Source organism: Scyliorhinus torazame, chromosome 8, assembly GCF_047496885.1.
Source record: "Scyliorhinus torazame isolate Kashiwa2021f chromosome 8, sScyTor2.1, whole genome shotgun sequence".
Classification (NCBI taxonomy): domain Eukaryota; kingdom Metazoa; phylum Chordata; class Chondrichthyes; order Carcharhiniformes; family Scyliorhinidae; genus Scyliorhinus; species Scyliorhinus torazame.
Window position 1 is genome coordinate 725,566 of NC_092714.1, and position 27,645 is coordinate 753,210.

General features: G+C 48.6%; 3 protein-coding genes across 5 annotated transcripts in view; 1 reads left to right on the plus strand and 2 right to left on the minus strand.

The window, feature by feature from the left end:
- LOC140427613 (1-acyl-sn-glycerol-3-phosphate acyltransferase gamma-like) overlaps positions 1–13,653 on the plus strand; it is an 89,102-nt gene extending 75,449 nt beyond the window's left edge. For all 3 annotated transcript variants that reach the window (XM_072513023.1, XM_072513024.1, XM_072513025.1), the window contains exons 6-9: positions 1,505–1,607; positions 2,586–2,661; positions 8,067–8,265; positions 13,323–13,653. In XM_072513023.1, the coding sequence (XP_072369124.1) occupies positions 1,505–1,607; positions 2,586–2,661; positions 8,067–8,265; positions 13,323–13,411 (467 nt within the window). In that variant the 3' untranslated portion in view covers positions 13,412–13,653. The remainder of the gene's footprint in view (positions 1–1,504; positions 1,608–2,585; positions 2,662–8,066; positions 8,266–13,322) is intronic.
- The window catches only part of LOC140427619 (ribosomal RNA processing protein 1 homolog B-like), a 944,136-nt gene that overhangs the window by 464,253 nt on the left and 452,238 nt on the right, over positions 1–27,645 (minus strand). The gene's annotated exons all lie outside the window — the stretch shown is intronic.
- Positions 22,413–27,645, minus strand: part of LOC140427615 (uncharacterized) — a 78,640-nt gene continuing 73,407 nt past the window's right edge. The window contains exons 4-5 of the mRNA XM_072513027.1: positions 25,151–25,337; positions 22,413–22,642 (exon numbers count right to left, since the gene is read on the minus strand). Of these exons, the coding sequence (XP_072369128.1) occupies positions 22,543–22,642; positions 25,151–25,337 (287 nt within the window). The 3' untranslated portion in view covers positions 22,413–22,542. The remainder of the gene's footprint in view (positions 22,643–25,150; positions 25,338–27,645) is intronic.

A 27,645-nucleotide genomic window follows, 5' to 3' on the forward strand; every position in this document is an offset into this window, starting at 1 on the left:
AAAAGCCCCTAGTCGCTACATTCCGGCGCCTGTTCGGGGAGGCTGGTACGGGAATTGAACCGTGCTGCTGGCCTGCCTTGGTCTGCTTTAAAAGCCAGCTATTTAGCCCTGTGCTAAACCAGACACTGGATTGTTATCGCTGGAGTTCAGAAAATGAGGGGGGATCTCATAGAGACTTATAAAATTCTAACAGGACTAGACAGAGTAGATGCAGGGAAGATGTTACCAATGATGGGTGTGTCCAGAACCAGGGGTCACAGTCTCAGGATTCAGGGGAAACCATTTCGGACAGAGATAAGGAGACATTTCTTCACCCAAAGAGAGGTGAGCCTGTGGAATTCATTACCACAGGATGTCGTTGATGCTAAAACTTTGAATATATTCAAGAGGTGGCTGGATATAGCACTTGGGGGGGAATGGGATCAAAGGCTATGGGGAGAAAGCAGGATTAGGCTATGGAGTTGGATGATCAGCCATGATCGTGATGAATGGCGGAGCAGGCTCGAAGGGCCGAATGGCCTCCTCCTGCTCCTATCTTCTATGTATCTATGGAAGTCAGGAGTATGATGAAATACTCTCCACTTGCCTGGATGAGTGCAGCTCCAACAACACTCAAGAAGCTCAACACCATCCAGGACAAAGCAGCCCCGCTTGATTGCTCCCCTTCCACAAACATTTAAACCCTCCGCCACCGACACATAGTGGCAGCCGTGTGTACCATCTACAAGATGCACTGCAGGAACTCATCAAGGCTCCTTCCAAACCTACTACCATCTGGAAGGACGAGCAGCAGTTACCTGGAATCTCCACCACCTGGAGGTTCCCCTCCAAGTCACTCACCAACCTGACGTGGAAATATATCGCCGTTCCTTCACTGTCGCTGGGGCAACATCCTGGAACTCTGTCCCTAAGAGCACTGTGGGTGTACCTGCACCTCGGGGACTGCAGCGGTTCAAGAAGGAAGCTCACTACCACCATCTGGTGGCACAGTGGTTAGCACTGCTGCCTGACAGCTCCAGGGTCCCGGGTTCAATTCCGGCCTCGGGTGACTGTTTGTGTGGAGTCTGCATGTTCTCCCCGTGTGTGCGTGGGTTTCCTCCGGGGGCTCCAGTTTCCTCCCACAGTCCAAAGATGTGCAGGTTAGGTGGATTGGCCCTGATAAATTGCCCCTTAGTGTCCAAAAGGTTAGGTGGGGTTACTGGGTTACGGGGATAGGGTGGAGGTGTGGGCTTAAGTAGGGTGCTCTTTGCAAGGGCTGGTGCAGACTCGATGGGCCGAATGGCCCCCTTCTGCACTGTGATACCACCACCTAATGTTCAATTATGTGGGTAATAAATACTGGCCCAGCCAGCGAAGCCAACACCCCCTGATGAAATTTTTAAAAACATTTCCTCGGCCATGAGAGTCCGAAGACCAGGGACCCGTGACAGAGCTGCCCTGCCGAGGGCTGTAACCTTATGTTGCCCCATGAAACCCATTATCACATCGCTGCTTTGTATTACAGTTACTGCTGTGTATGATGTGACGTTAAACTTCCGAGGGAACAAGAACCCAACGTTACTGGGTATATTGCATGGCAAGCGGTACCACGCAGATATGTGTGTCAGGTGAGAAACAGGCAGTGAGTGACCACACACAGCATTCCGGCTCACTGACATTCCTTAACGCAGTCCTGCACGTGATTGGCTGGAGGGAGTGGGGAGTTCTTTGCCACCCAGTTAAATGTTTGTTCAGGAAGTCGCTGCCTGAAGGGGTGGTGGAGGCAGATTCAATAATAATAAAGGGAATTGGAAAAATACTTGAAGCAACGAAAATGTGCAGGGATTTGGGGGAAAGAGCTGGGTCTGATAAAGAGTCATATTGGAGACAACTGTGTATATGCATGTATCGTTACGGGGACGGAGGGGGTGCAGTTTGTGTGCCAGAGTGTGCGTCTTGGGGTGGGGGGGAGGTGTACCAGAGTGTGTCTGTGTAGGTGGGGGGGGGGGGGGAGAGGTGTACCAGAGTGTGTGTCTGTCGGAAGGAAAGTGGGGGGGGGGGGTACCAGATTTTGTGGACGGAATTCTCTGATAATGGGGCAATGTCCCCATGCCCGCGGGAAATTGGGCGCAAATCACTCTGGACTTGCGTGGGGATATTCCGGTGATTCTGTATTTTGAATGGGGCCTGCAGGGCTCCGGAGTGGTCCTCGCAGCACGATTCGGCACGAAGGCTCGGTGAATCCTGCCCTGTGTCTCTGTAAGGGGGGGGCGTGTGTCTGTGTCTGTCTGTAGAGAGGTGGGGGGCAGTGTTACCTGTGTGTGTCTCTGTAGAGAGGTGGGGGGGGGGGGGTGTACCAGAGTTTGTGTCTCTAAGGGGGGGGGGTGTACCTGTGTGTGTGTGTGTTTCTGTAGGGTGGGGGGGTGTAGCTGTGCGTTTGTCTCTGTAGTGGGTGTTTGAACGTGTTTGTAGAGAGCAGAGCAGTGAGGGAGTGTGACCACGTGTGTGGACCACAGTTCAAATGCACAATTAATTACTTCAACCTTGAGAATGTCAGTCAGCTCAACATTCTGGGCAGCTTACAGATATTGTGGTTTCTTTGACAGGAGGTTCCCTGTGGAAGATATTCCTGAAGATGAGAAGGAATGTTCAGCTTGGCTCCATAGACTGTACCAAGAAAAGGTAATGACCGATTTGGGGCTTGTTTTCTCCTCGTTATCGGTGCCGAGGCGAAGGTCATGCTGGGATGCGACCAGGGCATTAGTTAGATTTGATTTTTATCATGCCCGTCCCTCTCACCGGGTACTATGGCTCTCACTCACACGAACTCTCACTTGTATATGTTCTGTGCTTCTTGGTTTATGTTGGATAATTTTTTTTTTAATTCATTTATGGGATGTGGGCATCGTTGGTTAAGCCAGCATTTATTACCCATCCCTAGTTTCCCTTGAGAAGGTGGTGGTGAGCTGCCTTCTTGAACCGCTGCAATCCCTTGGGTGTAGGTACACCCACTGTGCTGTTAGGGAGGCAGTTCCAGGATTTTGCCCCAGCGACAGTGAAGGAACGGCGATATATTTCCAAGTCAGGGTGGTGAGTGACTCGGAGGGGAACCTCCAGGTGGTGGGGTTCCCAGGTATCTGCTGCTCTTGTCCTTGTAGATGGTAGCGGTCGTGGGTTTGGAAGGTGGTGCCTAAGGAGCCTTGGTGAGTTACTGCAGTGCGTCTTCTAGATGGTACACACGGCTGCTACTGTTCCTCAGTGGTGGAGGGAGTGAAAGTTTGTGGAAGGGGAAGCAATCAAGCGGGGCTGCTTTGTCCTGGATGGTGTTTGAGCTTGAGCCAGTCTCCGTTCAACCTGAGCTCGGCCTTCCTCCTGTCCCCCTTCACCTCTTGACCGACCCTCAACCTGTACCACTAGTGTTCATGTCTCTATAATCCTCAATCCCCTTTTCAATGCCGAATCATAGAATCCCTACTGTGCAGAAGGAGACTATTCAGACCACGGGTTTGCTCCGACCCTCTGAAAGAGCACCCTACCTAAGACCACTCCCTCACCCTATCCCCATAACCCTGCAATCCTACCTATGCTTTGGACACCCAGGGGGCAGTTTAGCATGGCCAATCCACCTCACTGAACATCTTTGGGTTATTGCGTTTGAATCCATCTGTATGGGGTGAAGGGGTCTGAGCTGACATTGTTTCCACCTGGGACCTCCTGGACACTGAGGATGGTGTTGTTCTTGGTGCTTTTCCCCTTCTCCCACACAGAAAGTTTGCCTCAACGTTGTTGTTTTAGTTCCCTTTTTCACTGTTGTTTGTTGATTTGAGAGAGTCACATGATATTCTTTCCTTAAATTATTTGTCTGCTTTACATCCCTTGGAGATGTGATTTACCTGCACCGTGTAAAACCAGATTAGTACTGGGAAGGGTCTTGCTCTGATTACCTTTTACACAGCGAGTGGTTGGGTCTGGACTGCACGGCCTGGAAGTGTGGTGGAGGCAGCTTCAATCGAGGCATTAAAGAGGGCGTTAGATAATTATTTGAATAGAAACAATGTGCGGGGGTATAGATAAAAGGCAAGGGGATGGCACTGAGTCACGATGCTCGTTTGGAGAGCCGGTACAGACACGATGGACCGAAAGACCTCCTGTGCACCATAACAAGTCTGATAGTGTGACATCCAGAGCTGTACACAACACTCCAACTGAGATCCAACTAGTGTCTTGTATAGTTTCAGTATAATCTTATTACTCTTAATAAAGCCCTGGATACTATCTGCTGTACTGCTCTCGCCACCTTCAATGATCTATCCAGCTCCCTCTGCTCTTGCACCCTTTTTAGAATTTTCATCTTATTTTATATTGTCTGTATGTTCTTCCTACCAGAATGCATCACCTCACTTCTCCGCATTGAACTTCATCTGCCACCTCACTGCCCACTCTAGCAACTTATCTATGTCCTTTTGAAGTTCTACAGTTTACAATAATTCCAAATTTTGTATCTTCCGTAAATTCTGAAATTCCCTGCTGCACACCAAGATCTAGGTCATTAATATACATCAGGAAAAGCAAGAGTCCCAATACTGACCCTTGGGCAACATCACTACAAACTTCCCTCCAGCCTGAAAACTATCCATTGGCCCTTGCTCTCTGATTCCTATTATTTGGCCAATTTTGTAACCGTGTTGCTGTTGTCCCTTTTATTCCAGGAGCTATAACTTTTCTCACAAGTCTGTTGTGTGGCACTGTATCAAATGCCTTCTGAAGTCCATGTACTGCACATTCCAACACAGTGGCTTGCACTGTTGCTTATAGTGACAGGGACCCGGGTTCGATTCTTGGCCTGGGTCACTGAATGTGCGGAGTCTGCACGTCTGCATGTGCTTCATGCAGATGCTCCGGTTTCCTCCCACAAGTCCCGAAAGACGTGTTGTTAGGTGAATTGGACATTCTGAATTCTCCCTTCCTGTACCCAAACAGGCGCCAGAGTGTGGCGACTAGCGGATTTTCAGTGACTTCAGTGACCCAAGCAAGAATCGAACATGGGACCCTGGTGCTGTGCAACAACCGTGTGAACCACTGTGCTGCCGTCTATCGCCACAACATCTTATTTCCACAACACAATCTGCGCTTGTAAGGAGATTTATCCTAGGATTCTCTGGGAAGCTAGGGAGGAGATTGCTGAGTCTTTGGCTTTGATCTTTAAATCATCTTTGTCTACAGGAATAGTGCCAAAAGACTGGAGGATAGCAAATGTTGTCCCCCTGTTCAAGAAGGGGAGTAGAGACAACCCCGGTAACTATAGACCAGTGAGCCTTACTTCTGTTGTGGGCAAAATCTTGGAAAGGTTTATAAGAAATAGGATGTATAATCACCTGGAAAGGAATAATTTGATTAGACATAGTCAACACGGTTTTGTGAAGGGTAGGTCGTGCCTCACAAACCTTATTGAGTTCTTTGAGAAGGTGACCAAACAGGTGGATGAGGGTAAAGCAGTTGATGTGGTGTATATGGATTTCAGTAAAGCGTTTGATAAGGCTCCCCACGGTAGGCTACTGCAGAAAATACGGAGGCATGGGATTCAGGGTGATTTAGCAGTTTGGATCAGAAATTGGCTCGTTGGAAGAAGACAAAGGGTGGTGGTTGATGGGAAATGTTCAGACTGGAGTCCAGTTACTAGTGGTGTACCACAAGGATCTGTTTTGGGGCCGGGCCACTGCTGTTTGTCATTTTTATAAATGACCTGGAGGAGGGCATAGAAGGATGGGTGAGTAAATTTGCAGATGACACTGAAGTCGGAGGAGTTGTGGACAGTGCGGAAGTATGTTACAAGTTACAGAGGGACATAGATAAGCTGCAGCGCTGGGCTGAGAGGCGGCAAATGGAGTTTAATGCAGAAAAGTGTGAAGTGATTCATTTTGGAAGGAATAACAGGAAGACTGAGTACTGGGCTAATGGTAAGATTCTTGGCAGTGTGGATAAGCAGAGAGATCTCGGTGTCCATGTACATAGATCCCTGAAAGTTGCCACTCAGGTTGAGAGGGTTGTTAAGAAGGCGTACGGTGTGTTTGCTTTTATTGGCAGAGGGATTGAGTTTCGGAGCCATGAGGTCATGTTGCAGCTGTACAAAACTCTGGTGCGGCCGCATTTGGAGTATTGCGTGCAATTTTGGTCCCCGCATTATAGGAAGGATGTGGAAGCATTGGAAAGGGTGCAGAGGAGATTTACCAGAATGTTGCCTGGTATGGAGGGAAGATCTTATGAGGAAAGGCTGAGGGACTGGAGGCTGTTTTCGTTAGTGAGACGAAGGTTAAGAGGTGACTTAATTGAGGCATACAAGATGATCAGAGGGGATTAGATAGGGTGGACAGTGAGAGCCTTTTTCCTCGGATGGTGATGTCCAGCACGAGGGGACATAGCTTTAAATTGAGGGGAGATAGATATAGGACAGATGTCAGAGGTAGGTTCTTTACTCAGAGAGTAGTAAGGGTGTGGAATGCCTGCAACAGTAGTGGACTCGCCAACACTAAGGGCATTCAAATGGTCATTGGATAAACATATGGATGATAAGGGAATCGTGTAGATGGACTTTAGCGTGGTTTCACAGGTCGGCGCAACATCGAGGGCCGAAGGTCCTGTACTGCGCTGTAATGTTCTGTGTAACTCCCCCATCTTATTTACTATGCTTTGTGCATTCACGTACATGCACAGTAACCCTGATTTGGATGTCATTACTTTCTCCCTTACTCTGACTTCACCTATTACCTATTCTGTATACTAATTTCGGCCCCTCCAGTATTTAGTGCATCTTGCTATTCCTCTCTAATATTTCCTCTCCGTTCCCACACCCCTGCCGAGTTAGCTTAAAGGCCCCCCTGACAGCACTAGCAAAGCCCCGCAAGGTATTCCGTCACACCTCTGTTTGGGGTGCAACCTGTCCGGTTTGTACAAGTTTCATCTCCCCCAGAGCCAGCCCTGTGTCCCAGGAATCTGCCCTCCTTCACCATCTTTCCAGCCACACATTATCCTTATCCTCCTATTTCTGTCCTCATTTTCCCATTACACTGGGAGTAACCCACAGACAATTACTGGTGAGGTCCTTGCTAACTTTCTGCCTTACTCCCTAAATTCTGTTTGCAGGACCTCTTCCCCCTTCCTAACTTTGTAAATGTGGACCACGACCTCTGGCTGTCCACCCCCTCCCAGAAGAATGTCATGTAGTTGCTCTGTGACATCCTTGACCCTGGCACCAGGGAGGCAACATACCATCCTGGTGTTGTGTCTATCGCCACGGAAATGCCCGTCTGCCCCCAACTAATGAATCCCCTGGCACTATTGCTTTTCCTCCTTCCTCCCTCCTGTACAGCTGAGCTACTGGCGGTACCACAAACCTGACTCTGACTGCCCTCACCAGCTTGCAAAATGGAAAACCCATTTCTGAGTGGGACCCCAGTGGACTCCTGCACCACCTGCCTAGTTCTTGTGGACTGCCTGTTGATCAGTCATTCCCTCTCTGCCTCCAGGTCCTCAAGCAGTGGTGTGACCACCTCTCTGAACGTGCTATCCACATAGCTCTCAGCCTCGCGGATGCGCCACGGTATCCCCAGCCTCCACGCGAGCTCTATAACCCGGAGCTCCAGTTTCTGCAGTCGGCAGCACTTCCTGCACAAATGGTTGTCGAGGACACCGGCAGCGTCCATGACTTTCCAAATATTCACAAATATGTGCAGGCTAGCTGGTTTGGCCATGCTAAAATTGCTCCTTCGTGTGCAAAGTTATGGTTAGGTGGGGTTGCGGGGAATGGACCTAGGTAGGGTGTTCTAACAAAGGGTCGGCGCAGACTCGATGGGTCGAATGGCCAGCACTGTAGAGATTCTGTGGATTACAGGAAATGCATTCCACTCGACTGAGCTGCTATGTCTTGAAGTTTTCCCTTGTGTTAACTCTATTCTGTTTTGTATTACCTTACAATGTAGGCCTAACTTTCCTGTTTCTCAGACACTAGTTTTTCTCAACTGTCCCTTCCACTGAGCACTTCTCGGGCAGAAACGTATTGAACAGGAATGTATTTTTCTCCATTTCTGCAGGACGCACTCCAGGAGCAATACGTTAAGGAGGGCACCTTCCCCGGGCAAGCTATCCAACCTCGTCGCCGGCCGTGGGCGTTCCTCAACTGGCTCTTCTGGGTGATTGTGCTCCTGACTCCACTCTTCAGCTTTGTATTTGGCGTGTTTGTCAGTGGTTCCCCAATCCTCATCTGTTCATTCCTGCTGTTCGTCGGAGCAGGTAACTTTTAAAATAAAGATAGGTAATGTTAGAAATACTCGGTCGGCTACCAATAAAAACTAACACACCGTACGCCTTCTTAACAACCCTCTCAACCTGGGTGGCAACTTTCATGGATCTATGTACATGGACACCGAGATCTCTCTGCTCATCCACACTGCCAGGAATCTTACCATTAGCCCAGTACTCTGTATTCCTGTTGTTCCTTCCAAAATTAATCACACTTTTCTGCATTAAACTCCATTTGCCACCTCTCAGCCCAGCGCTGCAGCTTATCTATGTCCCTCTGTAACTTGTAACATCCTTCCGCACTGTCCACAACTCCACCGACTTCAGTGTCATCTGTAAATTTACTCACCCATCCTTCTACGCCCTCCTCCAGGTCATTTATAAAAATGACAACCAGCAGTGGCCCCAAAACAGATCCTTGTGGTACACCACTAGTAATTGAACTCCAGGCTGAACATTTCCCATCAACCACCACCCTTTGTCTTCTTCCAGCTAGCCAATTTCTCATCCAAACTGCTAAATCACCCTGAATCCCATGCCTCCGTATTTTCTGCAGTAGCCTACCATGGGGAACCTCATCAAACGCTTTACTGAAATCCATATACACCACATCAACTGCTTTACCCTCATCCACCTGTTTGGTCACCTTCTCAAAGAACTCAATAAGGTTCGTGAGGCACGACCTACCCTTCACAAAACAGTGTTGACTATCTCTAATCAAATTATTCCTTTCTAGATGATTATAAATCCTATCTCTTATCCTTTCCAAGACTTTGCCCACAACAGAAGTAAGGCTCACTGGCCTATAGTTAACAGGGTTGTCTCTACTCCCCTTCTTGAACAAGGGGACAACATTTGCTATCCTCCAGTCTTCTGGCACTATTCCTGTAGACAATGACGACATAAAGATCAACGGCAAAGGCTCTATAACCTCCTCCCTAGCTTCCCAGAGAATCCTGGGATAAATCCCATCCGGCCCACGAAACTTGCCTATTTCCACACTTTCCAGAATTGCTGACACCTCCTCCTTATGAACCTCAATCCCGTCTAGTCTAGCAGCCTGTATCTCAGTATTCTCCTCGACAACATTGTCTTTTTCCTATGTGAATACGGACAAAAAATATTCATTTAGCCCCTCTCCTATCTCCTCGGACTCCAAGCACAACTTCCCACTACTGTCCTTGACTGGTCCTACTCTAACCCTAGTCATTCTGTTATTCCTGAAATATCTATAGAAAGCTTTAGGGTTATCCTTGATCCGACCTGCCAAAGACTTCTCATGTCCCCTCCTGGCTCTTCTTAGCTCTCTCTTTAGGTCCTTCCTAGCTAACTTGTAACTCTCGAGCGCCCTAACTGAACCTTCACGTCTCATCTTTACACAAGCCTCCTTCTTCCTCTTGACAAGTGTTTCGACTGCTTTAGTAAACCACGGTTCCCTTGCTCGACCACTTCCTCCCTGCCTGACAGGTGCATACTTATCAAGGACACGCAGTAGCTGTTCCTTGAACAAGCTCCACATTTCCATTGTGCCCATCCCCTGCAGTTTCCTTCCCCATTCTATGCATCCTATGTCTTGCCTCATCACATCATAATTGCCTTTCCCCCAGATATAACTCTCGCCCTGCGGTATATACCTATCCCTTTCCATCGCTAAAGTAAACTTAACCGAATTGTGGTCACTATCACCAAAGTGAATGAAATGAAATGAATGAAAATTGGTTATTGTCACAAGTAGGCTTCAAATGAAGTTACTGTGAAAAGCCCCGAGTCGCCACATTCCAGCGCCTGTTCGGGAAGGCTGTTACGGGAAGTGCTCACCTACCTCCAAATCTAACACCTGGCCTGGTTCATTACCAAGTACCTAATCCAATGTGGCCTTGCCTCTTGTTGGCCTATCTACATACTGTCAGGAAACCCTCCTGCACACATTGGACAAAAGCTGACCCATCTAAAGTAAACAAACTATAGCATTTCCAGTCAATATTTGGAAAGTTAAAGTCCCCCATAACAACTACCCTGTTACTTTCGCTCCTATCCAGAATCATCTTGGCAATCCTTTCCTCTACATCTCTGGAACTTTTCGGAGGCCTATAGAAAACTCCCAATAGGGTGACCTCTCCTTTCCTGTTTCGAACCTCAGCCCATACTACCTCAGTAGACGAGTCCTCATCAAACGTCCTTTCTGCCACCGTAATACTGTCCTTGACTAACAATGCCACCCCTCCCCCTCTTTTACCACCTTTCCTGAGCTTACTGAAATATCTAAACCCCGGCACCCGCAACAACCATTCCTGTCCCTGCTCTATCCATGTCTCCGAAATGGCCACAACATCGAAGTCCCAGGTACCAACCCATGCCGCAAGTTCATCCACCTTATTCCGGATGCTCCTGGCGTTGAAGTAGACACACTTCAAAGGAAGAATGTAGAGGGGAAATATAAACCAACTGCTGCAATTTTCAAGTATGCAGAAACAGATGCTGGGTGAACATATAACCTGCACATCCCTGGACATTCGGCAATTTAGCATGACCAATCCACTGTGCCACCGTATTATGTGTGGTAGTGTTGACATGTATCTGCTGCCCTTGACCTTCTAGGTGGCAGAGATTGTGGGTTTGGAAGATGCTGTTGAAGGAGCCTTAGTGAGTTCCTGCAGGATAGATGGTAATGATGGAATGGGCATACATAATGCTGTAAAGTGATGCAATTTGTGTGTCAGTGGTGGAGGAAGTCGATGTTTAAGCTGGTGGATGGGGTGCTGATCAAGCGAGGCTGCTTTGTCCTAGGTGGTGTCGAGCTTCTTGAATGTTGAAGCTCATTGAAGTAACTGGAGAGTTTTCCATCATATTCCTGATTTGTGCCTTCAAGGTGGTGCACAGGCTTTGGGGAGTTTGGTGACTCTCACTCCTCAGAATTCCCAGTCTCTGACCGGTTCTTAGAACCAGAGAAACGTTGCAGTGCAGAAAGAGGCCATTCAGCACATCATGTTTGTCCTGGCTAAAAGATAAACTAGACGCTTATTTTAATTCCATTTTCCAGCACCTACTCCGTAGCCTTGCAGGTTCCAGCTCTTCCGATGCAGATCCAGAGACCTTTTAAGTGAGGTGAGCGTTTCAGCTTCAACCACCAATTTAGACAACGTTTTTCCTCATATCCCCTCTAGTCCGTCCACCAATCACCTTAAATCTATGCCCCTGGTAATTGACAGCTCCGCTGGGGGAAACGAGTCTTCTCTGTCTACCCTCTCTAGGCCCCACATGATTTTGTAGACCTCAATTAGGTCACCCCTCAGCCTTCTTTGTTCTAAGGAAAACAACCCCAGCCTATCCAAGCGCTCCTCATAGCTGCAATTTTCAAGCCCTGGCAATATTCTTGTAAATCTCCTCTCTGCTCTCTCCAGAGCAATTATTACCTTCCTGTAATGTGTTCACCATAACTGTGTACGCAATCCAGCTGTGGCCGAACCAGTTTTATACAGTTCCACCATTACATCCCTGCTTTTGTATTCTATAGCTCTGGTAGCCACAGTATTTATATAGCTAGTGCAGTTCCGTCTCGAGGCACTGCTAACCCCCACAGGACATTGACAGGAATTTTGCAATGGTAATGCCATTGAATAAGGGGGCGATTGTTCAATCCTGTCCGATCGAAGATTGTCATTGCCTGGCAGGAATCATGTGAATTAAGTGGGGCTGGTAATATAGTGGTAATGTCTAGAGCCTCGGACCAGTGTTCCACAGAAATCAGTTCAAATCCCACCATAAACAGCTGGGGAAATTAAAATTCAACTAATTAATTAATCGGAAATAAAATATGAGCCTCAGTTTTAATCATGGAAACTACTGGATTGTCAAAAAACTGTCCTTCAGGGAAGGAAATCTACCCTCCTTGCCTGGTCTGGCCTACATGTGACTCCAGGCCGAGTGTGTGTGTGTGTGTTTGGCTGGCTGTTAACTGGCTGCTGAAAGGGCTGTAGTTGTAGGTGACACACCACTAGCTGCTTGAGGGCAATTAGAGATGGGCAATAAATGATGACTTTGTGATGCTGACATCCCAAGAACGATTTAAAACAAAAAGAATGTAATTTGCCACTTGTCAGCCCGAGCCTGGATTTTGTCCGGGTCTTGCTGCATTTGGACATGGACTGCTTCATTATCTGGGGAGTCGAGACAATCTGCATCGAATATCATCACTTTTGACCTTGTGATGGAAGGCAGGTCATTGATGAAGCAGCTGAAGATGGTTGGGCCGAGGACACGACCCTGAGGAACTCCTGCAGTGATGTCCTGGAGCTGAGGTGATTGACCTCCGACCACCGCAACCATCTTCCTTTGTGCCGGGTATGACTCCAGCCCCCTGATTCCCGTTGAATCCTTGATGCCATCTTCAGTCCAGTCCTGCTTGATGTCCAGGACAATCCGTTTCACCTCGCCTCCTGAGTTCAGAAACCAATGAAGATGATGGGAACACACTTGAAGGCATGGGCAGATCGGTGAACAGATGGACCATTGCAAATTCAATTGTGTAGCAAAATGTGAGGTCTAACAGAGGCATGGTGTTAAAAAAAACAGCAAGTGATGATTCTGAAAACACTGGAGAAGTAGAAAAGGCTAAGAGGAGATTTGATGGCAGTATTTAAGTTAATCTCAGGTTCATATGTTTCCAAAGGCTGGAGAGATGAAGTCATTTTCTTTACAGTTATTGTTGTGATCTGTGGGTGCGCTCTCTCAAATGGTGTTGGAAGCAGATTCAGTCCTAACCTTGATGAGCATTTGAGGGGATAAATTTGCAATGTGATGGGGAAAGAGCAGGGGAATTGCCTCTTCCTGTGCTCTTTGAGGTCTTTACGCCTTGTGGAGGGGGTGGGGTGTCTGCAATGAATTGCGAGCCAATTCACGGGGTGCATTCTGCCTGGTTAATACAGATGATTCTGACCTTTTAGCATTTAATATTGAACCTGGAGGTTGTTATTAATTCTGAATGTTTTTTTAGCAGAGACCTTCCCTCTCTCCATCCCGTTTACCATTTACTTTCCCTGTTTCCACAGCATCGTTCTGTGTGCGACGGCTGATCGGAGTGACAGAGATTGAAAAAGGGTCCAGTTATGGAAACCAGGAATTTAAGAAGAGGATGTAGAAGTATTAATGGAAAGACTTCTGAGCTGCTTATCGAAAACAACTTTATGAATTTTTAGGAATGTTTTGCTCTTCTCTACTGATGGCAACTAACAGCGACCAGGAGACAATAATTGGCTACTCCATAATCGACTTATCAATGGCCAGCTGTGCTGGTCCACCCACTGACCACACTATCCACCCCCCCCCCCTTGTCCAGACTGACCACCCCCCCGTCCAGACTGACCACCCCCCCGTCCAGACTGACCCCCCCCCCTGTCCAGACTGACCCCCCCCCCCTCCAGACTGACCACCCCCCCGTCCAGACTGACCACCCCCCCCCCCCCCCTCCAGACTGACCACCCCCCCCTCCAGACTGACCACCCCCGGTCCAGACTGGCCCCCCCCCCCCCCCCCGGTCCAGACTGACCACCCCCGGTCCAGACTGACCACTCCCGGTCCAGACTGACCACTCCCGGTCCAGACTGACCACCCCCGGTCCAGACTGGCCCCCCCCCCCCCCCCCGGTCCAGACTGACCACCCCCGGTCCAGACTGACCACCCCCGGTCCAGACTGGCCCCCCCCCCCCCCCCCGGTCCAGACTGACCACCCCCGGTCCAGACTGACCACCCCCGGTCCAGACTGACCACTCCCGGTCCAGACTGACCACTCCCGGTCCAGACTGACCACCCCCGGTCCAGACTGACCACACACACACACACCCCCCCCCGGTCCAGACTGACCACTCCCGGTCCAGACTGACCACTCCCGGTCCAGACTGACCACTCCCAGTCCAGACTGACCCCCCCCCCCCCGGTCCAGACTGACCCCCCCCCCCCCCCCCCGGTCCAGACTGACCCCCCCCCCCCGGTCCAGACTGACCCCCCCCCCCCCCCTCCAGGCTGACCACCCCCGGTCCAGACTGACCCCCCCCCCCCCCCCCCCCCCCCCCGTCCAGACTGACCACCGTCCACGTTGACCACCTCAGTTCTGAGATTCTGTGATCTGACTGAATGTTGTTTTACAGGCGACTCCAGCTGTACAATTCTGATTATTTTTATGCTCTGTACGGACTGATCCTGTAACTTGTCCACACACAGTCCTTGCAATACCAGCGATTGCCCCTGTATTAACCCATCACTAATGGATCAATGACACTGGCACCATGGACGTACTGCACTGTTGTTGGCTGTTTAATGACTGAATTTAAACTTAAGAATGAGCCGTAGGCCAGTTGGCAATTTACAATAGTAACTCTGTCTCTGAGTGAGAGGCAGAGTGATCCCCATCTCCGCCCCCATTCCTACCCCCTGCCCAGCCCAGTCTCACACCCCTATCCTCTATAATCTTCTCCCTTCCTCCTGCCCCTCCAATGTGTTCTTCCCCCTCCTTTTAAATCTATCTAGCTACCCCCCCCCATCTCAACAACCAAGTCTCCGCTCCCAGATCCATCCTGAACTCCCTTGCAGAGGTCATCTGATTCTCATTTTAATTTTATCAAATCATGTAGCTGAGATTCTGAAGGTCATTTCGGGGGTGGGTGGGGGAAAGAGTCCTTTCTGGATCTCTGACGAATCTGCTTATTCTCTTGATGTCGTTCAATGTCGACTTGCCCAGGGCCAGAGCCCAAACTGTTAAACAGGACCGGGAGTGGACACGTAGCTATGAATAAGCAGATATTGGCTCATTATTTAATTGGTATGTGGCACAGCAAGAGGTCACAGTGAGAACGTGCTCTTCAGTTCTCCCTCGACAGTTTGAGGAGGGACTGGGGGAAGGGTTCTGTTTTGCGCTGTGTAACAGATAGTGTGCCCCCCCAGTCTGATGAGCGCTGTGCTGTGTAACAGACCCCCTCCCCCCCAGTCTGAGGGGGTGTAGATTTCTGGCCTGTTTAGACTAACAGCCCCGGATTGATTGGGTTTGAAGGATGGTCACTCTCTGTCTTCCCCCTCATCCCAGAGTTTCCAGTTTTTGGCTTCTGAGTCCCAACAGCAATGTGACCTATTCTCCAGTTCTGACTAGAGCAGGTCAGCATTCCATGTGAAGAGCACGCTATTGTTGTCACAGCTGGAAGCCGCGGAAATCTGTCCCGATGATTCAGGAGAAATTCCAAGTCAACGTTTGAGATTCCAATTTGTATTTCCAACGTGAAAATGGAACTTCACATGTTCAGTGATACTGGGATTGTGGGGGACAGTTAACTGTGCAGTGAGGTATTCCGTGGAGCCAGTAACTAATGGCAGTTTTGTGTTCATTTTTTAATCTTTGGAAAAATCCATTTTTGGGTCTTTGAGCACCCTCTGGTTTTAATCCCATACCAATACCTCCCAGTCCGAATATTAAATGTTAGAAATCTCCGTCTGCCATGGGTTTAGATCACAATCGAGTTCTGTTTCTTAATCTCCTCAAAGGATTGAAAGTCTCTGTCCCTTTATATAGTGAAGTCCAACACAATGCAGGAACAGAGAAAGAGCTTCTGTGTCTGCATTGTGGACTTGTCCCTGTTTCTGTGTTACATGTTGGTTTCCCTGATAGGTGGTCTACATTTCAAACTCTTAATCCTTTTGGATTTGGAGCTCAGAATTTAAATGAAGCATTTGAAAATGGCTGGAACTGTGTTGGAATGAGAGTTGCCTATGTTTGTGTCGATCACTTCCACCTTCCCTGAGGGCTCATGTTGTGATTGGAATTCTGATAGTTGTTGTTTACATATAAAACTATTTATGATTACTATCTCCCTCTGAAAATGTTCACTCCGTGATTGTAGCCCACAGCACCAGTTATATTCACAAAGCGTATTCCGTTCTGGCATAGGGAGAGCTGAGGTCGCTTTGACCATAGCTTACTGCCCCCCCCTCAAACAATGGGGTTGTCTGTCTCGTGTATTCGCCTCACAATTGTGGAAAGCACTATTTAAAACAACCCACAAGCTTGGTGCAAGAAATAAATGAGAAAATACACCAGAAATTCAACTTAGAAGCCAAGTGTGGGAGGACATAATCTTACCTGGGGTGGGTTGTAGTGATTTTAAACAAGCTCTGTTGGAGATTTGATGGGATGAAAATTGCAGGTTCAGATGGAAGGGGGTAGGAGTAACCTGTGGAGTGAAGTGAACATTGAGCTCAGTTTATTATTTTGAGGGAGCTGAGAATGTAAAACTCTGAACGGGCTGTGGTCTGAGCTGTGATGTGACCACTTTGCTTCATTGGGCTACAAGCTGCTTTTGACAGCCGACAACATTTGGTTGATTTTTGGCCAGTTTCCCACTTTGCTATGAAGGCAGCACAAAATAATGTCATAGGACAGGGGCATCGTTTCGGCTTTATTAATCGCGGAGTATGTATGCACTGAGCAGCAGCAGTCTGATGTCCAGCCTTTTTGTCCTTCAGTCAAACAGTCACTGGCACCGAGAATCCCGTGTAGCATTCTCATCAAAACTCCAAATCTACCACCATGCCCAGCGATTTCACATTGACTAACGACCGTATACACACAGGGCAGAGGAAATGGGAGAGGAAGCACTTCAGAGACTGTGGAACATTGTGGAGTTTTACACTGTATCTAACTCCATGCTGTACCTGTGTTTCATGGGGACAGCGTAGAATGAGCTTTACTCTGTATCTAACCCCGTGCTGTACCTGTCCTGGGAGTGTTTGATGGGGACAGTGTAGAGGGAGATTTACTCTGTATCTAACCCCGTGCTGTACCTGTCCTGGGAGTGTTTGATGGAGACAGTGTAGAGGGAGCTTTTCTCTGTATCTAACCCCGTGCTGTACCTGTCCTGGGAGTGTTTGATGGGGACAGTGTAGAGGGAGCTTTACTCTGTATCTAACCCCGTGCTGTACCTGTCCTGGGAGTGTTTGATGGGGACAGTGGAGAGGGAGTTTTACTCTGTATCTAACCCCATGCTGTACCTGTCCTGGGAGTGTTTGATTGGGACAGTGCAGAGGGAGCTTTACTCTGTATCTAACCCCGTGCTGTACCTGTCCTGGGAGTGTTTGTTGGGGACAGTGTAGAGGGAGCTTTACTCTGTATCTAACCCCGTGCTGTAACTCCTGCGAGTGGAGAGACATCTGGTCCCACACTAATTCCCTATCCGGGACATGTGGAATATTCACTTCCAAAAAGAGTGACTTTTGTGGTTGTTGTAACAGAAATATAGAAGTGTGGTAGGTATTTCCGCACACAACCTGGACTCTATCCGAAACTCCTTACCCCACTAAGGGGATATACCCCTGCACGGGGACAGTGAAGTCCGAATCTTCGATAGAATCACTCGATATAAATGAACTGATCTCTACACACAGTGCACCTGGGTTAAATAACCCTCCGAAATGGAGGACGCAGCCTGATGCACAAGATGTGGGACTGCTTATTGCCTTTCACCACAGCTATGGGCAGCCTCTATCTTTGAATGCTTGTCTGTTTTTCTCTCTGTTAGTGCTGAATGGCAGTACTGTGGCCTGGGGATAGACCGACCATAAGTGTAGATGATGTGTCGCCACACTGGACCATGATGTTTGTGTTATTGGAGTTTCGTGTTGATCAATTGGTCTACTCCATACTGTGATTGGAATGGGACAGGGACCCTGTCTGTCTTCCTGCCATGTGGTGTGGTCCTCAGCACCTGTTTCTCTCCGTTTTGCATGTTCTGCTAAATGTCTACAAGGACTTTCAGGGATTAAACATTTGAACTGGATGAATCATGGCCCAGCTTCACAGGACTGGGCTGAGAGCTGTTATAATCTTGCATTTCAGAATAAATATGTAAACAATTCCATTGTGCCAGTCTTCGATTTGCTGCTGTTGTCACGAAGATTTCATCTCAAGCGATTAAGGGCATTTAGTAGAAATAACCTCATTAAATCCCATCCTCCCTCACCAACCCCTCCTCTCTGTCTCTGGGAGAGGTGACCTGAAACTTGCTTGAAGACGTCAGTTTTAACGATGGGTTTAGAAGTGGAGCGAGGGAATTCCAGAGTGGGGCCCATGCAGCTGCCAGCAAAGCTAGTCACAAATTTAACTTGTTCAAGAATTGAACTGGAAAGTTGCCAGTGTCATTCTACTATTTAAGAAGGATCGGAGGGATAAGTTACAAAATTATAGGCCAAAATTCTAGAACTTGAAAACTTCATAGAAACCAGATATGCACAGCCCTTGCGTGGAATAGCCAATGAAGGTTGGAGCCTTCCTGTCCCCAGGCCACAAATACCATCTTCTTTCATTGTGATAGAATTCCCTTTGAAGATGCTCTGGTATTTTCCAGGATCCACTGGAATGCGACACTTCACCAGGTGTGAGAAGGCGAGGGGCCAGCGATTGTGTTCTCGGGTAAATGGCAGCTGATTTGGAGCCAGCATGAATTCCTGAAGGGCTGGTTCGAAACAATTCCATTCATTGAGGAGGCTTCTACCATGGAAAATAAGCAAGTGCCAATGTCATGTTATTTATAGTGACTTCCAGAAGATTTTCAATAATTTCCACTGAATGAAAATGAAAATGCAAGGATTTGGAAAGAATCATAATGGCTGGTCTCGGGAGTTCTCCGGAGGATAGAGGACGGAGAATGGATATACTGCAACCTGTACTGGGGTCTAAGCTTTCCACGATGCGATTTAATGAAGGTATATCAAAGCTTGCCGATGACACTAAGTAAATCATAAAGATGGGAACTGAAACTTCCAAAAGGGATATTGATGGATTAAAGTGAAGAGGTAACACCTGAGGTCAGTGACATCTGAGGTTATCCACTTTGGACCCAAGGAAACCAGATCAGAATCTTTTCTCAATGGTGAGAAGCTGAGAACTGCGGAGGACCAGAGAGCTTCGCGGCTCCACATATAGGAAATAAAAATGAAAGACCAACATCCCGTTAACCTCTTTGCTGTGAGGAAGCTGCAAGTTATGTCAGGGTACATACCATGTTTCGCGCATCTTCAGTTGGAGCAAGAGCAATGACTGCCCCTTGACGATATACTGGCCCTGCAAGGTGCTGACACTGGAATGATACTGTGGCTGAAAGGGTTAAATTGGGGGTGGGTTGCATCGGACTCCGCTTGCATTCCAGTTAAAGGCTGATTTAATTGAAGTGCTTGAAGATGAAAGAATTTAATAGGTGAAGAGAGAAAATCTACTTAATCTGGTTGGACATTCCAGGACCGCAGATCATCTCAAATCGGAGGCGGGCAGCTCAGCGGAGATGCCAGGAAGTACTTCGCACAAGGGGGCAGGAAATGTCTCTCCTGTGCCCCCACGGACTGTTGCATGAAGGTATTCGGGGTTGTGATGCCAATGTGGGTAGGTAGAGTTAAGATTCAGATAAGTCCAGATTTCGTTGGTAGAACAGGCTCGAGCAGATGAAGACCCTTTTTTCTGCAGGTGGGGGCGAGGTGTTGTGATCTGAGTTTGGATGGTTGATCCCAGAGAGTGTGACCTGGTTCGGTGTTTCGAGTGTTGCAAAACCCTATTTGGATCACTAATGCCCTTCAGGGAAGGGAATCTGCCGTCCTCGCCCAGTCTGGTCTACACGGGACTCCAGCCCCACAGCAACGTGCTTGAGTCTTAGCTACCATTTGAAATGGCCGAGCGAGACACTCCATTCAAGGACAATTACGGATGGGCAATAAATGCTGGTCAAGTGATGCCCACAAGGGATAAGGTGGAGGTGGGGGCTTCAGTACTGTGCCCTTTCCAAGGGCAGGTGCAGACTCAATGGGCAGACTGGCCTCCTTCGGCACTGTAAACTCTATGATCCCAGGACAAAATAAAAAATGTACTCCCTGCCAAGGATTGATAATACGGGGAGGTGGAACATCAGTGAGTATTCAGTTTGAATTGGAACAATTGACCCAGGGTGAACTGTCTGTTGTGAAATGATCATCCAGAAGTTGCACAAGCCGACTTTTGTGTACGATTTGTACAGGCTGTTTAGCACTGGGCTAAATTGCTGGCTTTGAAAGCAGACCAGGGCAGGCCAGCAGCACGCTTCGATTCCCGTAACAGCCTCCCCGAACAGGCGCCGGAATGTGGCGACTAGGGGCTATTCACAGTAACTTCATTTGAAGCCTACTTGTGACAATAAGCGATTTTCATTTCATTCATTTCATTTCATAATGGTCTCTGGTAACCATTTATACACCTTCACGAATTCACCCCAGTGAGAGTCAGCACCTTCAAGAACTGTGTCCCAGTGAGAGTCAGCACCTTCAGGAACTGTAACCCCAGTGAGAGTCAGCACCTTCCGGAACTGTACCCCAGTGAGAGTCAGCACCTTCAGGAACTGTGTCCCAGTGAGAGTCAGCACCTTAAGCAACTGTGTCCCAGTGAGAGTCAGCACCTTCAGGAACTGTGTCCCAGTGAGAGTCAACACCTTCAGGAACTGTACCCCAGTTAGAGTCAGCACCTTCAGGAACTGTGTCCCAGTGAGAGTCAGCACCTTCAGGAACTGTCCCCCAGTGAGAGTCAGCACCTTCAGGAACTGTGTCCCAGTGAGAGTCAACACCTTCAGGAACTGTGTCCCAGTGAGAGTCAACCAGGGGCTGGTTTAGCACAGGGCTAAAGAGCTGGTTTTTAAAGCAGACCAAGGTAGGCCAGCAGCACGGTTCAATTCCCGTACCAGCCTCCACGAACAGGCGCCGGAATGTGGCGACTAGGGGCTTTTCACAGTAACTTCATATGAAGCCTACTTGTGACAAGCGATTTTCATTTCAGGAAATGTTCCCCAGTGTAAGTCAGCACCTTCAGGAACTGTGTCCCAGTGAGAGTCAGCACCTTCAGAAACTGCCCGCCAGTGAGAGTCAGCACCTTCAGGAACTGTCCCCCAGTGAGAGTCAGGACTTTCAGGAACTGTGTCCCAGTGAGAGTCAGCACCTTCAGGAACTGTGTCCCAGTGAGAGTCAGCACCTTCAGAAACTGCCCGCCAGTGAGAGTCAGCACCTTCAGGTACTGTCCCCAGTGAGAGTCAGCACCTTCAGGAACTGTACCCCAGTTAGAGCCAGCACCTTCAGGAACTGTTACCCAGTTAGCGTCAGCACCTTCAGGAACGGGGTCCCAGTGAGAGTCAGGAACTCTGTCCCTGTGAGACTCAGCACCTTCAGGAACTATTCCAGTGCGTGTCAGCACCTTCAGGAACTCCACCAGTGAGAGTCAGCACCTTCAGGAACTGTCCCAGTGAGAGACAGCACCTTCAGGAACTGTATCCCAGTGAGAGCCAGCACCTTCAGGAACTGTGTCCCAGTGAGAGTCAGCACCTTCAGGAACTGTATCCCAGTGAGAGCCAACACCTTCAGGAACTGTGTCCCAGTGACAGTCAGCACCTTCAGGAACTGTATCCAAGTGAGAGTCTGCACCTACAGGAACCGTACCCCAGTGAGAGTCAGCACCTTCAGGAACTGTTTCCCAGTGAGTGTCAGCACCTTCAGGAACTGTGTCCCAGTGAGAGCCAGCACCTTCAGGAACTGTGTCCCAGTGAGAGTCAGCACCTCCAGGAACTGTGTCCCAGTGAGAGTCAGCACCCTCAGGAACTGTGTACCAGTGAGAGTCAGCACCTTCAGGAACTGTCCGCCAGTGAGAGTCAGCACCCTCAGGAACTGTACCCCAGTGAGAGTCAGCACCTTCAGGAACTGTCCCCCAGTGATAGCCAGCACCTTCAGGAACTGTACTCCAGTGAGAGTCAGCACCTTCAGGAACTGTCCCCCAGTGAGAGTCAGCACCCTCAGGAACTGTACCCCAGTGAGAGTCAGCACCCTCAGGAACTGTACCCCAGTGAGAGTCAGCACCCTCAGGAACTGTACCCCAGTGAGAGTGCGCACCTTGAGGAACTGCCGGAGAAAAGGAATTAATTGTGTTTGGTTTATATTAAGGTGTATGTGAATGTATATGGTTGTGTATGTGGTTACATATGAGGGTGTATGTGGGTCTATGGGCCGAGGGCTGTGGATAAATTCAGGTTGTCGTTGATGCTGGTTTGTGGGATTTGCGATTTGCTCCTTCAATCACTGGATGCCATCTGCAGTGGAAGAGGTAAGCTGCATGAGTTGGTTTATTTGTGCGTGAGACAACACTGAAAATCCAGATTCCACACCTTCCCACGAGTCCATGTTGGTCCTTTCTGGTGAGAGTTATTTGTTGCAGGCATTCACTTGTCCTCAAACTCAAATCGAGCTGTTGTTCCTCAGCAGAATATCCATGACACCGGCAGATACCAACATTGTCAACTTAGCTCGGAACTCAGGGTCAGGAGCTTCCAATATTCTGCAAAGAAAATTGGAATAATGAATTGATTTAATTACCGTGGCATTGCAGATCTGGATACTCTCCTACTCCCAGGGGTTCCCTTTTTGGTTGGTCTCATTTTTCTTTCTCGTTACTTTCTTCCTCTTCACTTTTAAGGATGTGGATAAGATGATCCACTGCGCCCTGCAGATTGCCTCCCAGCCCCACCCTTAGTCACATTATTCTCCATTTCGATCACCTCTGAAGCAGGACCTTAGCAACAGCCTCACTCAGACCGCTACCACTCTCAAAATCACTTCCCAATTTCCATTTATAAAACTGAATTGAAAGGTCAAATGGACAGGAGGTGACTTGGCCTTCGATTCTCTGTGGGCAGTTTACAGCTTGGAACAATACCGTTCCTAGGTTCGAGCTCAGCACTCTGTATCCAATGAATCAGTGTGTGTGGGACCCGTACCCCAGTGAGCGTCAGTGTGTGTGGGACCCGTACCCCAGTGAGAGTCAGTGTGTGTGGGACCCGTACCCCAGTGAGAGTCAGTGTGTGTGGGACCTGTACCCCAGTGACAGTCCGTGTGTGTGGGACCTGTACCCCAGTGAGAGTCAGTGTGTGTGGGACCCGTACCCCAGTGACAGTCCGTGTGTGTGGGACCCGTACCCCAGTGAGAGTCAGTGTGTGTGTGACCCGTACCCCAGTGAGAGTCAGTGTGTGTGGGACCAGTACCCCAGTGAGAGTCAGTGTGTGTGGGACCCGTACCCCAGTGAGAGTCAGTGTGTGTGGGACCCGTACCCCAGTGAGAGTCAGCGTGTGTGGGACCCGTACGCCAGTGAGGGTCAGTGTGTGTGGGACCCGTACCCCAGTGAGGGTCAGTGTGTGTGGGACCCGTACCCCAGTGAGAGTCAGTGTGTGTGGAACCCGTACCCAAGTGAGTGTCAGTGTGTGTGGGACCCCTACCCCAGTGAGAGTCAGTGTGTGTGGGACCCCTACCCCAGTGAGAGTCAGCGTGTGTGGGACCCGTATGCCAGTGAGAGTCCGTGTGTGTGGGACCCCTACCCCAGTGAGAGTCTGTGTGTGTGGAACCCGTACCCCAGTGAGAGTCCGTGTGTGTGGGACCCGTACCCCAGTGTCTGTGGAACCCGTACTCAGTGAGAGTCAGTGTAGGGTGACCCCTACCCCAGTGAGAGTCTGTGTGTGTGGAACTCGTACCCCAGTGAGAACAAAGAACAAAGAAATGTACAGCACAGGAACAGGCCCTTCGGCCCTCCAAGCCCGTGCCAACCATGCTGCCCGACTAAACTACAATCTTCTACACTTCCTGGGTCCGTATCCCTCTATTGCCATCCTATTCATGTATTTGTCAAGATGCCCCTTAAATGTCACTATCGTCCCTCCTTCCACTACCTCCTCCAGCAGCGAGTTCCAGGCACCCACTACCCTCTGTATAAAAAAACCTGCCTCGTACGTCTCCTCTAAATCTTGCCCCTCGCACCTTAAACATATGCCCCCTATTAATTAACCCCTCTACCCTGGGAAAAAGCCTCTGGCTATCCACTCTGTCTATGCCCCGTTAATTTTGTAGACCTATCAGGTCACCCCTCAACCTCCTTCGTTCCAGTGAGAACAAACCGAGTTTATTCAACCGCTCCTCATAGCTAATGCTCTCCATACCAGGCAACATCCTGGTAAATCTCTTCTGCACCCTCTCTAAAGCCTCCACATCCTTCTGGTAGTGTGACAACCAGAATTGAACACTATACGCCAAGTGTGGCCTAACTAAGGTTCTATACAGCTGCAACATGACTTGCCAATTCTTATACTCAATGCCCCGGCCAATGAAGACAAGCATGCCGTATGCCTTCTTGACTACCTTCTCCACCTGTGTTGCCCCTTTCGGTGACCTGTGGACATGTAGACCTAGATCTCTCTGACTTTCAATACTCTTGAGGGTTCTACCATTCACTGTATATTCCCTACCTGTGTTAGACCTTCCAAAATGCATTACCTCGCCTTTGTCTGGATTAAACTCCATCTGCCATCTCTCCGCCCAAGTCTCCAGACAATCTAAATCCTGCTGTATCCTCTGACAGTCCTCATCACTATCTGCAATTCCACCAACCTTTGTGTCGTCTGCAAACTTACTAATCATTGCGGAACACCACGAATCACAGCCCTCCAATCAGAAAAGCACCCTTCCATTGCTACTCTCTGCCTTCTATGACCTAGCCAGTTCTGTATCCACCTTGCCAGCTCACCCCTGATCCCGTGTGACTTCACATTTTGTACCAGTCTACCATGAGGGACCTTGTCAAAGGCCTTACTGAAGTCCATATAGACAACATCCACTGCCCGACCTGCATCAATCATCTTTGTGACCTCTTCGAAACATTCTATCAAGTTAGTGAGAGACGACCTCCCTTCACAAAACCATGCTGCCTCTCGTGAGAGTCAGTGTGCGTGGGAACCGTACCCCAGTGAGAATCAGTGTGTTCAGATGAGGGGAGACATATTGAAAATGTAAAGTTGATTACCTCTGTGCCTGAACAGGATTTTTACTTATTTGTCTCAGTGTCTCTCTGAACTGTGGGTCATTGATTATCAAGTTTATTTCAGGATGTTGTGAAATTCTGTTTAACTTCTCCTCACTCTCTGGGCTCAGACCGAGTGATTGAACAAAGCTGTTTGTTGACGTGTTGCCGTGTGTCTCAAGGTGTTGTCCTAGAAGATCAAAAACTGACGTGAGATTAGTGAAACAGCCCAGGAGCTGTGTTAAATTCAGCCCCCTGGGAATCCAATCCTGTCCTTTTGGCAGGCTGCCTGAGTCCAATGTCATAGCGTCATTTACACACACACAGGCCGTTTGTCCCATCGGGTCCGGCTCTCTGCACAGCAATCCAGTCAGTCCCTCTCCCACATTCGGTCCTCGTACCCCCTCATTCCTGGAACCATTGTGTTAATTCTCTCACCGCCTCACCCCTACAATGACCCTCGCATACTTCCTAAAGTGTGGTGACCTGAACTGGAAGCAATTCTCTAGCTGAGGCCTAACCACAGCTTTATTACGGTTCAGCTTAACTTCCTGCTCTTGTACTCAATGTCTCTCGCTAACCACTCTCTCAATATGTCCTATGGCCTTCAAAGATCTATGAAATAGTCCAACTCGGGAAGGGGCCATACTGAACCTGGTATTGGGGAATGATCCCGGCCAGGTGGTTGAAGTTTCAGTCGGTGATTACTTTGGGACTAGCGATCACAATTACGTAAATTTTAGAATACTCATGGACAAAGACGAGAGTGGTCCTAAAGGAAGAGTGCTAAATTGGGGAAAGGCCAAGTATAACAAAATTCTGCAGGAGCTCGGGAATGTGGATTGGGAGCAGCTGTTTAAGGGTAAATCCACATTTGAAATGTGGGAGTCTTTTAAGGAAAGGTTGATTCGAGTGCAGGACAGACATGTCCCTGTGAAAATGAGCGATAGAAATGGCAAGATTAGGGAACCATGGATGACGGGTGGAATTGTGAGACTAGCTAAGGTGAAAAAGGAAGCATACATAAAATCTAGGTGACTTAAAACTGATGAAGCTTTGGAGAAATATCGGGAAAGTAGGACAAATTGCAAACACGCAATAAAGAGGGCTAAAAGGGGTCATGAAATATCTTTGGCTGACAGGGTTAAGGAAAATCCCAAAGCCTTTTATTCGTATATAAGGAGCAAGAGGGTAAGTAGAAAAAGGATTGGCCCACTCAAAGACAAAAGAGGGAATTTATGCCTGGAGTCCGAGGAAATGGGTGAGATTCTTACTGAGTACTTTGCATCGGTATTCACCAAGGAGAGGGATATGACGGATGTTGAGGCTTGGGATGGATGTTTCAATACTCTAGGTCAAGTCGGCATAAGGAAGGGGGAAGTTTTGGGTATTCTAAAAGGCATTAAGGTGGACAAGTCCCCAGGTCCAGATGAGATCTATCCCAGGTTGCTGAGGGAAGCGAGGGACGAAATAGCTGTGGCCTTAACTGATATCTTTGCAGCATCCTTGAGCACTGGTGAGGTCCCGGAGGACTGGAGAATTGCTAATGTTGTCCCTTTGTTTCGAAGGGTAGCAGGGATAATCCAGGGAATTATAGACCTGTGAGCTTGACGTCGGTGATAGGCAAACTGTTGGAGCAGATACTAAGGGATAGGATCTATTCAAATTTGGAAGAAAATAGACTTATCAGTGATAGGCAGCATGGATTTGTGCAGGGAAGATCATGTCTTACAAACCTAATAGAATTCTTTGAGGCAGTGACAACGTTAATTGATGAGGGAAGGGCTGTAGATGTCATATACATGGACTTCAGTAAGGCGTTTGATAAAGTTTCCCATGGCAGGTTAATGGAAAAAGTGAAGTTGTATGGGGTGTGCTAGCTAGATGGATAAAGAACTGGCTGGGCAACAGGAGACATAGAGTAGTGGTGGAAGGGAGTGTCTCAAAATGGAGAAAGGTGACTTGTGGTGTTCCACAGGGATCCATGCTCGGGCCACTGTTGTTTGTGATATACATAAATGATCTGGACGATGGTATAGGTGGTCTGATTAGCAAGTTTGCAGATGATACTAAGATTGGTGGAGTTGCAGATAGCAAGGAGGACTGTCAGAGAATACAGCAAAATATAAATCGATTGGAGAGTTGGGCAGAGAAATGGCAGATGGAGTTCAATCCAGGCAAATGCGAGGTGATGCATTTTGGAAGATCTAATTCAAGAGCGGACTATACGGTCAATGGAAGAGTCCTGGGGAAAATTGATGTACGGAGAGATCTGGGAGTTCAGGTCCATTGTAGCCTGAAGGTGGCAACGCAGGTCGATAGAGTGGTCAAGAAGGCATACAGCATGCTTGCCTTCATCGGACGGGGTATTGAGTACAAGAGTCGGCAGGTCATGTTACAGTTGTATAGGACTTTGGTTAGGCCACATTTGGAATACTGCGTGCAGTTCTGGTCGCCACATTACCAGAAGGATGTGGATGCTTTAGAGAGGGTGTAGA